We start from the raw sequence: 16,024 nt of genomic DNA, 5'->3' as shown, positions 1-16,024 counted from the left end.
TGTAAATTAAAACCATTTTCAGAGAAAAAAATGAAAAGAAAAACGCTGCAAAAAGAATGGTAGCATTTATTCAGTGGAATAGTAGGATTCCTTGGAAAAATATTTGAAAAGTAGATGAAATCAGTATAGAAACTGTAAAGCCTTTAGTTATTCTAATGGAGTATCTTAGTTTTGCTTTAGTTTTGGAATTGTGCTCAAGTGTTTTTTTTTGTTTGCTTCCACTCATCAATTTTTTTTTTATGCACATGTAGTTTATTTTATTTGGGGGGGAAAAAAAAAAGGAAGATTTAGACTCTGTTTTGTTTTTAAACTCTTACAGGGAAAAAGAAAAATCAATTTTCAATGTTTTTCCTCTCTGTATTTCATTATTATTAATATTATCATAAATATTAGTAATACGAAGTGTCTGAATGAAAAGAATAAAAACAAACATTGTGTGACATTCTGGAGTACTTTGTGAAAAGAGGTGAGAGAGCCATTACTGTTCCTATCACAAATATGTGATTCTAAGTATTGAAGCTCACCTTAAGGTAATATACAATACTTCTCTTCTGATCTTTCCTGATTGCTATTTCCGTTTGGTTGCCAAATTTCTTGTGTTGTCCGCTTTACCTATGTTTTTCATTGATAACGTAATGAATTTATCATAGTGTGTAATTTATGTAAAAACTACATAGTTTTGTAGAAATTTCCGTTTTTCTGTGCAATAGAAATACACATGAAAATGCAGCTTTTTGTTTTGCTTTTCTTTCTTTTTTTTCTTTTATCTAGAATCCCTGGAAATTATATCCACTGCAGCAAGCCACTCAAATAGTGCAATAAGGAAAATGGTAAATTATTCTTGTTTTACTGTTCATTTTTAAAAATATTGTATTTGAGTATTTAGTGAAGCTAGGAGCATGAATTGAATATTTTCCCTAAAATGGGAAAAAATTACTTTCCTGTGTCCAAGTGATTGCTTCTACTCACCGTATTTATACAGTTCCTGGGGATGATAAACAAAATTTGACCGTGCACCTGACTTGCAAGTTCCAGGTTCAAACATCCTGGACTCTTAACCTTGTTGCATCTGTTTCTGTTGATGGAAAAATGTTTGTAAAAAATAGTTACCTTTTCCCTACCGTTATCAGACTGACATGATAGGTATACTGCACTGAGTATTCTGAAATACATAATCAGTGTTTGGAAATTTTGGACAATAAATTATGCAGACCCTGTATATGTCAGCATTTTTAAAGACTATCATAACATTTCTTAAAGCTGTATCAACTTGATTAATCAATCTGCATGGTTAACTATATATACCAGCTATATATGCATATAAATATATGTATATTTTAAAAATATTCTTTACAAAGCTAACATTCTCCAGACTTGCACAATCTCCTGGCATTGCCTTTAAAATGCATTAAGATCAGTGCTATTAATTAATAAGCTTTATAATTGTGTTTTCCATGAACAGGAGAATCTAAAGAAATTGTTAGAGATATATGAGATGCTGGGAGAAGAGGAAGACATTGTGAACCCTTCAAATGAACTGATAAAAGAAGGACAAATCCTTAAACTTGCTGCTCGCAATACATCTGCTCAAGAACGGCACCTTTTCCTAGTGAGTATGATGCTGTCTGTTTGCAAGGGTGGCTGTATGTCTTTCTAGACTTGAAAGAACTGTGAAAGAGAGAGGCAAATTCGCTTCTAGTTGGTGTCATTGAGTAACTTTTCCGCTAATGATATCTGACCTTTTAGCAAATCATTTACTGCTTATAGAAAGGCTTGAGAACGCTGTTCAGAACTGAACCTGCATCTAACAACTTGTTGTTAAATAAATATCTGTCGATTTTAAATGCAGGTCCAACCCACTGGTTTTATGTTTTAATATAAATAAATTCTGTTACTAACATACAATAACGGTATTATATAGTTTATATGCAGCCCACGACAATTTCTCTTCACTCAGTGCAGCCCAGGCAAACCAAAAGGGTTGGACGCTTGTTTTCTAGAGCATGGGAACTTTGTAGTTCTCATAAAACAGACATGTAGATGCTTGGGATTTCAGTCCTGATAGATTGTGTGTCTTGGTGCTTGTAAATAATACTAGTTGCAAATTCTACAATAGTAAGTGATTTTGCTAGAAAGTAAATATAAATTTATACTTTGAAGAACAGAGTTCTTACTGTGCAATTTAGAATAGTTTCTGCAGAACTGAGGGATGTGAATTATTTTACTAACAAAAGGATTACAATGGCATAAAATATCCAGTTGGAGCAGAGCATTGTAGGAAGGGACCTTTAAGATCATCCAGTTCCAACCCCTCTGCTATAGGTAGGGACACCTCTCTCTAGACCAGGTTGCTTAAAGCCCCATCCAGCCTAGCCTTGAATGCTTCCAGGGAGGGGGTATCCACAGCCTCTCTGGGCAACCTGTTCCAGTGTCTCACCACCCTCACAGTAAAGAATTTCTTCCTAATAGCTAATCTAAATCTACCCTCTTCCAGTTTACAGCCATTTCCCCTCATCTTGTCTCTAAGCATAGTAGATAATAAATGTTATGAAGACTGCCGTATATACAGAGCAATTATTCTGATATTTGTTGGGCCTGGCCTTAAATTTTATTTCTAAATTCCATAACAATATTAGAAAAAAAGATGTCTTGCATTACAGTTTTGGTCCTTGCATGTATCAGCTAAGCAGAAATGAACCTGCTTTCCACCTATTTAGTTTAGCTTTGTGATATTGTCCAGTTCTTAGTAGGAACTGCCTGTTTCCTGTGTTTTTGTTAATGTAAAGCCATGTATTTATTTTTCTCCCCAGTTTAACAATATGTTGCTCTACTGCGTCCCCAAATTCAGCTTGGTAGGATCAAAGTTCTCAGTTCGAACCAGAGTTGGCATAGATGGTATGAAGATTATAGAAACTCATAATGAAGAATACCCACACACTTTTCAAGTGTCTGGAAAAGAGCGAACGCTGGAGTTGCAGGCCAGGTAAGAGAATTCTTTTGCCTTTTTTATGGAGGATTACGTTTATACATGCAAAACTTTATCTGATAGATTTGGAGGAAGATATAATGTGCTTTGTCTTAATAGCAATATTTTGAAAATAACATAGGCTGCAAAAAGCATAAATTGTCATTCTAAGATTCTCTTGGAGTGGAAAATGCATGTACAGCATATAGTGCGTTGCCTTTCCTTGCTGAAATATTCAAGATATTGTGGGTGAGCTGCCTGGAAAATTGAGATCAGGGTATGCAAAGGTGATCTGTCTGGCTTCATCAGGAGTTTTCAGACACTGATATTAATCTGGGTGGTGCTGCTGCCTCTGGTACCTGAACCACCTTGGTACAAATGGGTCAGTTCAACACAGGGTTCATCCACCCAACAAAACCCTCTGGTAGGGATATGTCCCCAGAACATAGTTCTCTACAGTGGTAGATGGGTACCTACTTTCATCCACTCCTCTGATATGTTTTCAGTTTATTTTCCTCTGATTCCAGAGATCAGCGTCACACTGAAAGACAAGTTCTTTTAGTTCTTTTGTCCTTTTCTTCCAATTGCACTCTTCTAAATGGCACTCTTCCACTTCTTATTGTTAGTCCTCGCATCTCTTTCTGCTGGGTTACCTTCCTATTTCTTCTTTTTGCATTGCCAAGACTAAATTTTCCCTGTCTGTGTTACTTCAGATAAAGTAGGGCAAGTTTAACATCCACCTAACTGTTTTGGAGCTTCTTTAAAGTCTTATTCGTAATAATCAGGATGTAATTGCAACTTTGTAAGGATATCTGTGGTGGATACAGTTCTATGTGTCTACACCGTATATTTGAGGACAGACTATAGCTTGCTATCAAATTAAAAACTGCAGGGTATTCTTCTTTATGGAAAAATACTTAGGAGTAACAGCAGTGAATACAGAAGTATAACAGCACACAGCAATTTGCCTACTCTATAATTTAATTTGAAATTCAATACAATAATAACTATTCGTTTTAAAAAATGGCAGGAAAAACTTTCCACTCAAATCCAGAAGACTTCTGGGATAAAGTTTTGTTTCTTCTCAGTCGCTTCCATTATCAATTGGTGCATGGTTTTTTCCTAAGTATTTGGCAAGCAGTTATGCCACGTATCTACTTCAGTGGTGTAAAATGGCATCTTATTGTATCTGTTGTGAAGTACTTTTTATTTGGAAGAAGAGAAAGCTACAAGAAAGTAAGATTATTTTGGTATGTTTCCCAAATTATCAATAATTTAGGTTATTGCATTAGTCTGAGAAGTACCCATCTTTATGTTTTGTTTTATGAACATTTTTAGAATGCATTAAATCTGTACAAAATTATGAAAAAAAAAAAGTGCTAGCTGGAATCTCATTAAAGTAGATTATTCAAGTCTTGGTTAATATATGAGTATTTTATTTTAGAGTACACATGAGTGTACTCTATGCCTTAATATCCTTAATTCAGGAGTTTCTATTAACTTCACTATAATGTTTAGTTTACCCTTGGAATTTTCTTTACTAGTTTGCTATTATTTATTTGTTTTCCAGAATACTATCTGAGGGCATTTTCTATCAGTAGTTTTAAATGGCTGGTAAATTATTTCTTTGAGGGGTTGTTAATCTGATATGATGTTTAATAGCTCAGCTTTTGTTGTTTTTTTTTTTTAGCGTAAGCAGGTAAGGAGAACTATTTTGTCTGTTTAAGACAGGTTTTCTGCCTGATGTACAGATGGTAGGTGGGAATGGAAAATGCTTGTAAGGATTCTACTACCTAACAAATTGCAGTTATATTGGAAAACAATGTGTGAAGAGTCTTTTTTATTGAGATGTTCTTAAAGTTGTCTTTAGTGTCCTTCATGGCAATCCATTACAAGTTAAAATTTTGCACATCAGACATTATATGGCTACAGCAATACTTTTTCCACATTGTTGCCCAGGTTGACTATCCCTTTCAAACAGAGATGTATTTTGGTGCTAATTCTCATCTTTATGACTTAAAGCTTGCAGATAAACTGTATTAGTTACAATCACTGTCCGCCAGTTTCTAATGGCGCTACTATTCTGAAACAAGTAACTATTCTAAAGATTTGAATGTCAAAGTCCTGTTGGTGTATTTTAAAGAGAAATCTATCATACAAGATTGGAGTTCAATGTATTTCCTCTATCTAATCTGTCTCATCCGTATGTTTTACCTGTACTTACTCTTAAGTCATCTGTAGTCCATCCAACTGTAAAAAGGAAAAGTCAGCGATCGGGTTCATAACGGTGAAGAGTTTTCCTTTTATTTCAATTGGATATTTTTATTGCCACTATAGAAAAATTTAAAGAAAGCAACAAAAGCAGTAAGAAAATTATTTTTGATAAGGATGGAAAATCTGGTAGATAGATATACAGGAGAAACGTGTTGATGTGAACTTAGTAGTGCACGAAATGAGAAAACAAATTACACCCACACCTAAATATTTTGCATTTTCCTCCTTTCCTTTCTGTCCTGCTCTTTGAAAAACAAAAGAAGTAATCAACAGTGGGAATACTACTACTTGTGGGTTGTTCTGTTTGTTTGTTTTAGTTGGACAGTTAAGGAGCAGTGTTGGCTTATTTTGAATTAATGAAAATTAATTCAGATTCTTGGCTTTTGCAGAAAGTTACTGATAGTGAAATAATGTTTTCTGAACTAGTTTTGGACTAATGTGTCAAATATTTCTTTTAGTTCTGAACAAGACAAGGAAGAATGGATAAAGGTAAACCCTTCTACATTCTTTACATTTTTTTTAAATGCATTTTTAGTGAGGCAACCAAAAAGTAATATTCATATTTTCTGGCTGTAGTTTCCCTCTGCTAATCAGTAAATGGCCAGAATGCAGTGCAGTGTACTTGAGGAGTTTTTCCATTGTTTCCCTAGGCGCTTCAGAATACCATAGAAGCTTTTCAGCAGAGGAATGAAACTTTCAGAAATGCTATTGCTAAGGAATATGAAGACATGCCCATCGAGGTTTCTGTAAGTTGCTTTTATTCCTTTGTAACCTTATTAGTACCCATTTTGTTCTTCAATAGCTGGGAAAAAAAAAAAATCAGAAGCAGCTTTGTTTTCCAACTAATCATCCTTAGAGCAAAAGAAGTACAAAGTAGTCATTTTGCTGGTAATTGTTTTTCTTCATAATGCCAAATCTTATAAATGAGTCTTTTTTTATTTTTCTCCTTGAAATGCATAACAGAGTATCCTTTCATTCGTGCATAATCATTTTTGACTGTGTTCTTTGTTATTTCTTGTATAGATTTCAAAATGCATCTAGAACTGTTTTGCCATTTCCTTTCCAGAGGAAGGAAATAATTATTTTCTCTATTAAAATTTCTGTACAACTGTATATATTTTTTTTGTCCTCCCATCCTTCCCCTACCCTCTTCAGAACGCTGAGCTTGGGAAGAGAGCACCAAGGTGGATCCGAGACAATGAAGTAACCATGTGCATGAAATGCAAGGAGCCCTTCAATGCACTGACAAGAAGGCGGCACCACTGCCGAGCGTGTGGACATGTAAGTACAAAACTGCTGTAGGTGAGCTGGCTTGGAAATGGCTCTGAGCACCCAGCTGACTTCTGGTGGCTGTCTGTTATACTGCAATTTGTTACTGTGCTTGTGACCGAAAGGAGAATCTTTGGATAGCACCACAAAGAATCTTCTGTCTCAGTTAGTTGGCACAGCAAATTTGAAAGTAATTCACAGCAGAGGAAGAAGTGCATTTGTGGAAAACTTCCTAAGTGCCTGTACAGACTGTGCTGTTATTTCTGAGTGGCCTCCACTGATGTCAGCAGGTTGAAGACTGTTTAAATAACATAAACCTGCATTACCTCTGACAGCACTGGCTGCCTCCTGTTCCCATTTTGCTACCACCTCTCTTATTTGCAAGCAGATCATGAAGTGGTGCTGTTAGAATATTTTCTTTGGGTAGGCTTGGAGCTTTTACCTGCTGATGTCAGTGTTCAATTCTTTGAACATACCTGAAGCATAAGAGAAGGGTAAGGTGGGGAGAAGAGAGTATTACTGCCATTTTCCATATGTGAGGCTACAATAATGCATGCCACTTTAAAATAATTAAACAACAGTGGTATGACTTAAGAGTTTTCAGAAGTTAATAAAAGAAGAGCAAATGACCTGTGCTTGGTTATTTTTTTCTTGCCAGTCAGCAGCTGTTCCTTTCTCCAGTAGATGGTAGTGCAAGCTCAGGTTTCATTTTTTCATACAGGTTGTTCTGTATGGCTTCTTTCTAATGTTCATATGTCATGTGAAGGCTTACTGCACTCACACCTCTGCTTTTGTTCTTTACTGAACACTAGAGACTTATTCAGAAGCTCCAAATTATTGATTACACAGTTATCATCTGTTTTATTTCTTCTCAGATTGTTCTATCTTAAAACTCCTCCATAAATCTGAAGGTCACACCTTTAATCTTATTTTCCTTTTGGAGTTTCGACTCCTATTTGAGTTCTGTCACATCTCCTTCCATTTTAATTTTAAAATACTTTTCTGTTGAGAATTATTTTGGGTCAGTGAGAGTTTCTTTCCAGAAGTGAATAACTGGAAACAGAACTGAGTGTTCTCTATGAATACTGGCTGCAGGTAGTTGGCTGGATTACTACTACAGGTCCTTGGCTCTTCATAAAATTTTGTTCAGGTCTTTGGGTTGTTCAAGTCCACTCATCTACTTTACCTTAATGAAATGACTCTACTCACTGTTTTATTTAGGGCATCTTTTTCAACAGAAAGAACATTCCTGGAGGAAAAATTTCTAATGAAAAAACTTCCTTCAGATCTTCTTGCATTTCAATTTTCTTAAATATTTATTAGAAATATCAGCAGTGTAACATTTGCTTACTTATGAATTTACTTATTATTATTACTATTATTACTCATGAACAGATTCTGAAACTGTAAGTTCAGTGTCTATTAGCAGGTTAAAAATTAGACATTTCTGATGCCTTTTAATTTTTTTTCTCTCTAAAAGTACATCCCAGTTATGCATTTCTGGGGTTATGTGGAAAACAAAATGGTGACTGTACTCTTTCAGGTTGATTTGTAAAGAAAATGGGAGACTCTCTTCCTGCAGCGTAGCTTGTCCTATATCCAAATTCTATTCCTATCTATAGTTTACAGATATAATTGAAAGACTAATGAGATTTTGTACAGAGCTGTAATGTAAATAATGAACACTTCTAGTTAAGAATCAGTGGCACAAATTTGGATATTATTTTCAATTAAACTATTGAAGACATAATAGCTATTATCTTTTTTCTTCATAATTGAACAATACATTGCTGTTAGATATAATAATATTAACTTTGAATTAAATTGTTTTCATGAAATCTTATAAATACTTACAATTTATATGTCTGCTTATCTTTTTTTGTTTCTCAGGTGGTTTGCTGGAAATGTTCTGATTATAAGGCGCATCTTGAGTATGATGGCAATAAATTGAATAAAGTTTGTAAGGACTGCTATCATGTTATAATTGGTTGTACTGATAGTGAGGAAAAGAAAAAGAAAGGCATCTTGGAGGTATGTCATTTAAAAATATCACATGTGCATAACTGCAAGCAGTTTTGACTCATCAATAGATGAAAAATGGTAGCATTGTTGCAGGGTTTTTTTGTGTTTGAGGGAAATAAAAGACACATGGATCAAATTCATCTCATCCGATGGCTTATGTGTTTCACCATTCATCTGTCACAATACTGCTACAGGACTCCACTAGCACACTAAATAGTCAAGAGACTGCTGGTTCTTGGCATGGTGGCTTTTTAAGGCAGCTGAAGAAACAACTGTCTGCATGCTGGGTCTCATGACAACGAAGTGATTGACTACCCTGTGGCAGCACTCAGACTGCATCACTACTGGGTGGGAAAGAAATAGAGCTAAGGAAGTACTAGCATGTAGTCATTTTGTGTTTTTCCTATTCTTCTCAGCATCAACATTTAACCTGAGAAGCCTGTCATCCTACCCTCAGATTTTGAGCAATTCACCTAATGTTCTGTCTAGAATTATTGCTTGCTTTCTTATGTTATCCTTAGAATGCGTTTGCATTAGATATTGTCATAGTATTTTGTTGCTGAAATAGAACGGTTGTCCTGTTGGATAGTCAGTAGCATTTCGATGCCTCACGTGATGTTACCTTAGAAATAAAACTTTACCTTAGAAATAAAAAGAAATATTGTGGATACTAAGATACAAAGAAAGGCTAGCGGTAGGAGGAAAAATATATTGCCATCTAGAAGTGTGTCATCCAAAATTACTGATGAAAGAAGGAACGAATTACGTGTGTATTAGAGAGTACATTTTGTGACCCTATGTATGTAATACTTATATAATCTCCCTAAGGCAGGTCATTCATTATCTTAATTGCTCAAGCACTTTTGCAGATATTATCTAAGATGTGTTATGAAGTGGTGTACTTCAACCTTTCTGTTCTGTGGATTTTAGCCTTTATTAATGAAAGCTTAACTTCCTTTTCATGCTTTATGCTATCCTAGATTGAATCTGCTGAAGTCTCTGGAAATAGCGTCATATGTAGCTTTCTTCAGTACATGGAAAAATCAAAGCCCTGGCAGAAAGCATGGTGTGTTATACCTAAACAGGAAGCTGTTGTCCTGTACATGTATGGTGCTCCACAGGTAAGCAAAGAGGAAATAGAAAAGCTTATAATAATTACTGACATTGACATCTGAGGAAGAGAAGTCAGATGCCTTGGTAATGGAGGAGAGATGCAAGCCCTTCTACCAACTGGTGTAGTAAATGAAACGCAGCAGGCAAGCAAATTAACTGACTGTTTCTGACCAGGTACTTCCCCTTCTTCTTAGGATGTTAAAGCTCTGGCTACAATTCCACTTCTGGGCTATACAGTGGATGACACCCCAAGAAGTGCTGACCTCCCACACAGCTTCAAACTGACCCAGTCGAAGTCTGTGCACAGCTTTGCTGCGGACAATGAGGAACTAAAGCAGAAATGGTTAAAAGTGATCCATTTAGCTGTCAAAGGTGAGACATCAGAATGTCAAAATGAACTGCAAGTGAGTTTAGAAGAACAACCCGAATCTTCTAAAACGTCTGAATGCTGAAGCTCAAGAACACATGGTATTTTTAAAAAATTCCATTGAATTTGTGTTTAACCCTTGAGGAAGGTTAACCTGTTAACCTTTCTTTGCTCAATCAAACAAAAACAAACAAACAAAAAAAACAAAAACACAACTTCTTACTACCATAAATGTCTTAGCACTTTATGTTTGGGAAAAATTCTGGTCTTTCTAGAGATTTCTTTCTTATATTTATGTTCTGTCAGAAAGAGTGATGTACAGGTCCATTTCAGAGACTTTTTAAAAATGTGAATACTGTTAAGAATACCTATTAACCTTACTGTACTACTTGTTGATTGTGATGCAGATTTTCTTCTTGAAAGTTCCTCTATGGTTCATGTTTGCTACTTTCATCATGAGTGCAAATATTGAAGATTCCTGCTTAAATATTAGGACTTGCAACAGGATAAAAGATATACCTCCACATTGCCAAAATAGATCTGTAGTTAAATATACAGGGATAGTTTGGTTTAATGTAAGTAGTATGTAGGTCGAATTCCACAGATCTGTACATATGTTGTATTCTTTTGTTTCTTTTTAATTAAAGTAATGCAAATTGGTTTTACAGGTATACTGGCTTTTAAAGTTTCAGTTTATCAAGGAAACAATATAATGATTTTCAGTCTAAAAAAGAATACATGGAAGATGATAAGTATATAATATATGTACAGTATTAAAATGTACGATATTTGATTTTTGCTCTTATTTCCGGAGACTGGGTTCCTGTTAGTGAATAATTTATTTAAAAAGCATGTTTTCTATTTGAAATTAAACTGTCCTAAATTAACAAATACTGTTCAGTGATTTGTTTTAATAGCTGACACCTAATGATCTTGATATTTTTATGCATTAAAAAAATAGCAGTAATGTAAGTGGCATGCAATGGACAAATAAGTTCCAGTTGTGTTTAAAGGAGTAGTCATTTTTCTTCAGTGTCCTACCACTGTTGTCTTTTAAGAGTGCAGTAGTTCATTACTAAAATGCAGTATGCAGATTGAGATAATCAACAGATTCTGTTAATCTTCTGGGAGCAGGTATTCTTGTTATTACGGTTATTGGATCAAAATAACATTTTGAACCTAAATATTGTGATTTTTGCAGAAGATTAGATACTGTACTACTTATTTATGACAGCAGTCTCCAAGGATCGCTGTTGTAATATGGGGACTGCTTTATATGCATTTAGTATGAAATATGAGCCTGCAAATCTCGAGGAAGGGAATTATATAAGTTCTACAATCAGCTTATCATGAGAGCATCCAGAAGGGTTACTTCTCAATATAATTGCTGCCTGTATTTTAAAACAGAAGAAGCAGAAGAGCTCAGGCTTAAGTCCAGTTTTGTTGGTCACATGAGGGCAGATTTCAATTATCAATTTATACTGAAATTTCCAAATGAAGTATTGACTAGACTCCCACTTTACTCTTTTTTTCAACACTAGAAAAAAATACTCATTTTACTTAGCACTTAATAAAGGTTGTTAGAGTAAGCTTTGCTTATAACGTTATATGTACCTGAGTACACAGTACTTGCCATTTTTCAGTAAGAAAGTCACAATTTCATATTAGTGGGCTGGATTTTGCTCTCACCTGCACAAATCCAAAATTTACAATGGCTTTTAGACTTCAAAGCCTTACACTAGTGTTGGTAATAATCAGGGCATGGCATTGCAGGGCGCTAACTCTGCAGCTTTACTGGGCATGTCAGTTCTGAATTCTTCCTTGGGTGCTCCACGTGTTCAGATTACTACGTTTGTAATCCTAGTATTGCTTTTATCTGATGTGCAAGCTCTTCTGTAATTCTTTGCGAGATGTTCAGTTACTTCTACTTCCAGCTGTATTTACCTTTAGCTGTGGGCAGCTTAAGGTGTTTAGGGTTTGTGTTGGTAAGTTCCATCAGATCTTCATTTGAGTCTCCCTAGCTAGTGTGATGCGTCTTGTGTATATCCTGGAAAGAGATAGGGTAACATTCAGACAGGCAGGGAGAATTCTCCATGGTCTTGGAAAGGGGATATCTTCTGAAAGAGTCTCCAGTGCACATGTGGGATCTGCAGGGTCACCTTTTTACACAGCCTCATGTATAAAAACATCACTTCCTACGTTCAAGTTGTTGAGGGGTGAATTTGCCTGAAAGGAGACCCTTATCTTAAAAGATAAGATGGACTGAATTATACTCAATATGAAAGAATTGCAATCATTTGGTACATTCTGTATTCTAAGATCTTACAAATTTAATTTTGAGCCCAGTAGGAAGATCCATTTCCAGCAAAATAATTAGAACATGAGAAGCAGCAATTTCTAGGCTGCTTTATTGTTAAAGTGGTATTGACTATCTGAAGCTGCTTCAGTGGTTTCAGCATATCCCAGATTAAGCTCTGCATGTGGACATAATGTGGAATTAAATTAGCATTATTATTATACTATTAGCAGTAGTTACTTATTTGGATTTTAGCTTCATGTTCTATTTCAACAACTAAAGTTTATACAGTGGAATATTTTATTTACCCTCGCAAAAACTCATTCATGTTCTCTTAATTGCTTGGTCAGAATTACTACATCCTGACTCAGAAGATAACAGCACACAAATGTGTGGTTCTGTGTGTATGAGAAGTTGCTTCTAGACTTAATCACCTTAGCAGTCTTATGCTATTCTCCACAGATCAAATCCCTCCCTACGGTATCTGAAGCTTGTTCTTATAACTGCAAAGGGAAGCATTTTAAGTAGTAAGCACTGTGGCTTAAGTGTCATGACCAAAGCAGTCAAAGGCATCGTTCTGATACGGTGTAGGCTGTTCCCATTTCAGCTGGTGGTTGTTGTTGTTGTTTTAAGTATTTATTAGCATAAAACTACGTGTGTGAGGAAAATAAAACATAACTGAGCATTCATTCATAATACGTGAATGTATGTGAGTCGCTCTGCTGCATTAGTTCAACTTTGTCATTCCCGTCTTCAGGAAATGCTCATTTCTGGCTAAGAGTGATCAGCCTGCAGTGCTGTTCGAAACAGATGAAGCAATTTTGTGTGATTTGTCTGTGTTCAAACAGAACAGTGGCTTAATTTTTATCATGATGTTCGTTTGGAGCATATTATATTTTCAAAACGATATGATATTTTTCACCTTGTTATGGAAAAATAATATATTACGATGTCTGCATCGTTCTTCCAGGTCCTATAAAAATTGTTTTTGGTATCAGGCAGTTGTGCTTAGTTGAAGAGCTGCTGTAAAACTGATAGCATCTAGTACTTTCAGATCCCTTTACACTGAATGGTTCTGTTCATTCCAAAAGGTGTTTAATTTTTATGTATAAAACAGATATTGAGAATAAAAAACATTATCTTCTATTTGGAGCAGAATATTAAACTGTTTAAATGCATGTAATATAGTGGCACCTTTTTATGCAAAACCATCTTGAAGTGCTTTATAAATCTCCTCTAGATCCCTTTTATATAAAAGAGGCTTATTATTCTTCACATGTTTAAAATATGGATGAAACTAAGGCATGGATTAAATGTAGAATAAATACACTACCACTTGCGTAAGTTTTAGATGAGGTTAAGAATAGATGTATATTCTAAAGAGTTCTGACTGGAATCAAGAGAAAAAAAGATAAATATATATACACTTTAAAAATGTCTGGAAAGGATGTGGAAACATCTGACAGGTTCTTGGGGATTCACTGTGTTTTTCATTTTCTGTTTCTTCTTTTAAATACTTCCCACCATACAACTAGTATAAAAACTGGGCCGCTTTTCACATTGTGATTAAATAAAATGAACAAATGGCAGTGGCTCCTTATACTGAAGTAAAGGGATTTCAAGAAAACAATTAGGCATTCCACATAGAAAATAACTATAAGTAATTATAAAAGAGCTTTATCTGTAGATATATTTTGGAATCCTTAGCGGGTGTAAACAAGCATATACCTGCTAGACTTAAATAGACATGGAATCTACCTTACATTCTATAAAGACATGGGTGGAAAATCAGTATTAGTCCACTTTAAGACCTGCTGACTTCCTGTGTCTCATCTGGAATTACAGCGCTCAGCTGAACTTCAGAGGGGTTTCACTCGGAGACAGTTGGTGTAGGAGTGAGTAGAGACAGCTGATAATCTGAAAGTGATTGGAGAAAAGAAAGAATTTTGTGGCAGATTTAACTATCCTTAAGATAAATTCGTTGGTAGAAGGGGAATCAGTCTTAATCTGTGGCGTACTCTTACTTGGAATTGAACCAAGATATACGGAGTGATGTTTTTTCTTCATTCTGTGGCCCTATTGGTATGAGGAATGCACCCATAGCTGACCTATAGGACTGTAGCGAAGCACGTCTTGGATGAGTTTTAATCTTCCTAAATTCCTTTTCTGTTAACACATCATAATAGTAACTTATTGCCTTTGAATATACACATATATACACATATGTATCTGTGTGTATATGTATATATATGTGTGTGTGCATATATAATGTTTGAGACTTTTATTCATATGACCTGCTTCAAGCAGTATTTTACAATCAATCAAAAACACACTGTGCTGCATTCAACGTATGATCTATATTGATTGCATTGAGTATGCTTTTCAGGAGAAAAAAAATCAACAGAATTAGACCTCCTTCCATGGCATGATTACTGTTTCCAACCACATAAAACCAAAACAGACTAAATCCAGTCATGCATTCAGTCTACCTCCTGTTAAACTTTGTGATTACAATTAGGCCCAGATTCATCCATGGCATTTTGCTTTCATCCCTTCATCCTGACACAAGAGAATGTAGAACGTATTTTCTCTCTACTAAAATTTCAGCAAATTTCCATCAATAAAACATATTCTCAGCCCCTGCATAACACTGACCTACTTTGCTTTGTAGTTCATCCTTTGTAGATTCGTTAACTGTGGTAAAAGCATTCAGAACAAGTGGGGGAATTGTGTCAAAGCGTTTTTTCAATAACATGCCCTAAGAATTCTAAGAAAGAAGGCAGATTTGTTGGATACGGGGAATTGTTTGCAATAGAAATACTGCTGATGTTTTTTTTTTCTATTAGCACATTCCCTATTCTGCAGCCCTCAAGGCAGATTAATCCATTAACTTTAGTGGGAGCTGGATCAGCTGTAATGTGACATCAGAATTACAGGCTATGTGCTGTAATTCCCCTTTGTTATGAAAACATTATTTCTGGTTTTAATTGAGAAAACACTTTTTGTTTGTAAAAATAGTAATATTTGGAAGAGGTGTAAATTTATTCTGGTTTTGCAATAAACTGAAGAATATTTAAAAGGTGAGATTTAAATGACGTTCGACGTTGTGCAAATGTAAGTGGTCATTTTTATGGTCAAAAATGTATGAATGTAAAATAATTGCAGATATTGTATATACTTTCTGTAATATATGTATATTTGGTTTTAAGGTGGGTGGAGAATTGTAAAAAGTAAGCACTTTAATTTCCATTGAATACTTAGAAAAAAAAAAATCCTGTAAAATAAAAGCATCATTCAGTGAGTATTGTTGGCTGATTCTTTTTTGTTGTTCTCATGGTTGGTTGCTTTTGTCCGCCTACTGTTTATTTTCCCTGCTGATGAAAACAGCATTTCCAGTTATGCAGGTGATGGTGAGGAGCTGTGTTTGGGAACAGCGTCACCTGATCTGCCAAAATACAATCAAGGGAGTGGAAGATATATTCGAGATATACAAAGGACTGTGTATAATGCTGTGACATCTTAGACAGGGAAGACAAAGCTGTTGTCTCAGTAATCCTTCACAGTTTACATCCAAAGCTGTATAATGGCAATAATGTTCTTTTCTATGATGGGGATGCTACGAGAGTACTTCATGAGTAATCAAGGACAGAAAAGTTCAGTGTGGCCCCACAGCGCCCTTAGTATTTCTCAAGCCCTGCTCTGAACTAAAGGGAGAAAC

General features: G+C 35.3%; 1 protein-coding gene across 10 annotated transcripts in view; it reads left to right on the top strand.

Annotated features, from left to right (window-relative positions):
- Positions 1–15,608, top strand: part of FGD4 (FYVE, RhoGEF and PH domain containing 4) — a 112,140-nt gene extending 96,532 nt beyond the window's left edge. For all 10 annotated transcript variants that reach the window (XM_015287247.4, XM_015287255.4, XM_025156086.3 and 7 more), the window contains 9 exons: positions 772–830; positions 1,463–1,609; positions 2,811–2,983; positions 5,698–5,728; positions 5,890–5,985; positions 6,395–6,520; positions 8,399–8,539; positions 9,511–9,651; positions 9,838–15,608. In XM_015287247.4, the coding sequence (XP_015142733.2) occupies positions 772–830; positions 1,463–1,609; positions 2,811–2,983; positions 5,698–5,728; positions 5,890–5,985; positions 6,395–6,520; positions 8,399–8,539; positions 9,511–9,651; positions 9,838–10,095 (1,172 nt within the window). In that variant the 3' untranslated portion in view covers positions 10,096–15,608. The remainder of the gene's footprint in view (positions 1–771; positions 831–1,462; positions 1,610–2,810; positions 2,984–5,697; positions 5,729–5,889; positions 5,986–6,394; positions 6,521–8,398; positions 8,540–9,510; positions 9,652–9,837) is intronic.
- Positions 15,609–16,024: the final 416 nt, after the last annotated feature.

This window comes from Gallus gallus, chromosome 1, assembly GCF_016699485.2.
Source record: "Gallus gallus isolate bGalGal1 chromosome 1, bGalGal1.mat.broiler.GRCg7b, whole genome shotgun sequence".
Classification (NCBI taxonomy): domain Eukaryota; kingdom Metazoa; phylum Chordata; class Aves; order Galliformes; family Phasianidae; genus Gallus; species Gallus gallus.
Note: the sequence above shows the minus strand (reverse complement) of the source record. Positions and strands in the feature narration are given on the sequence as shown.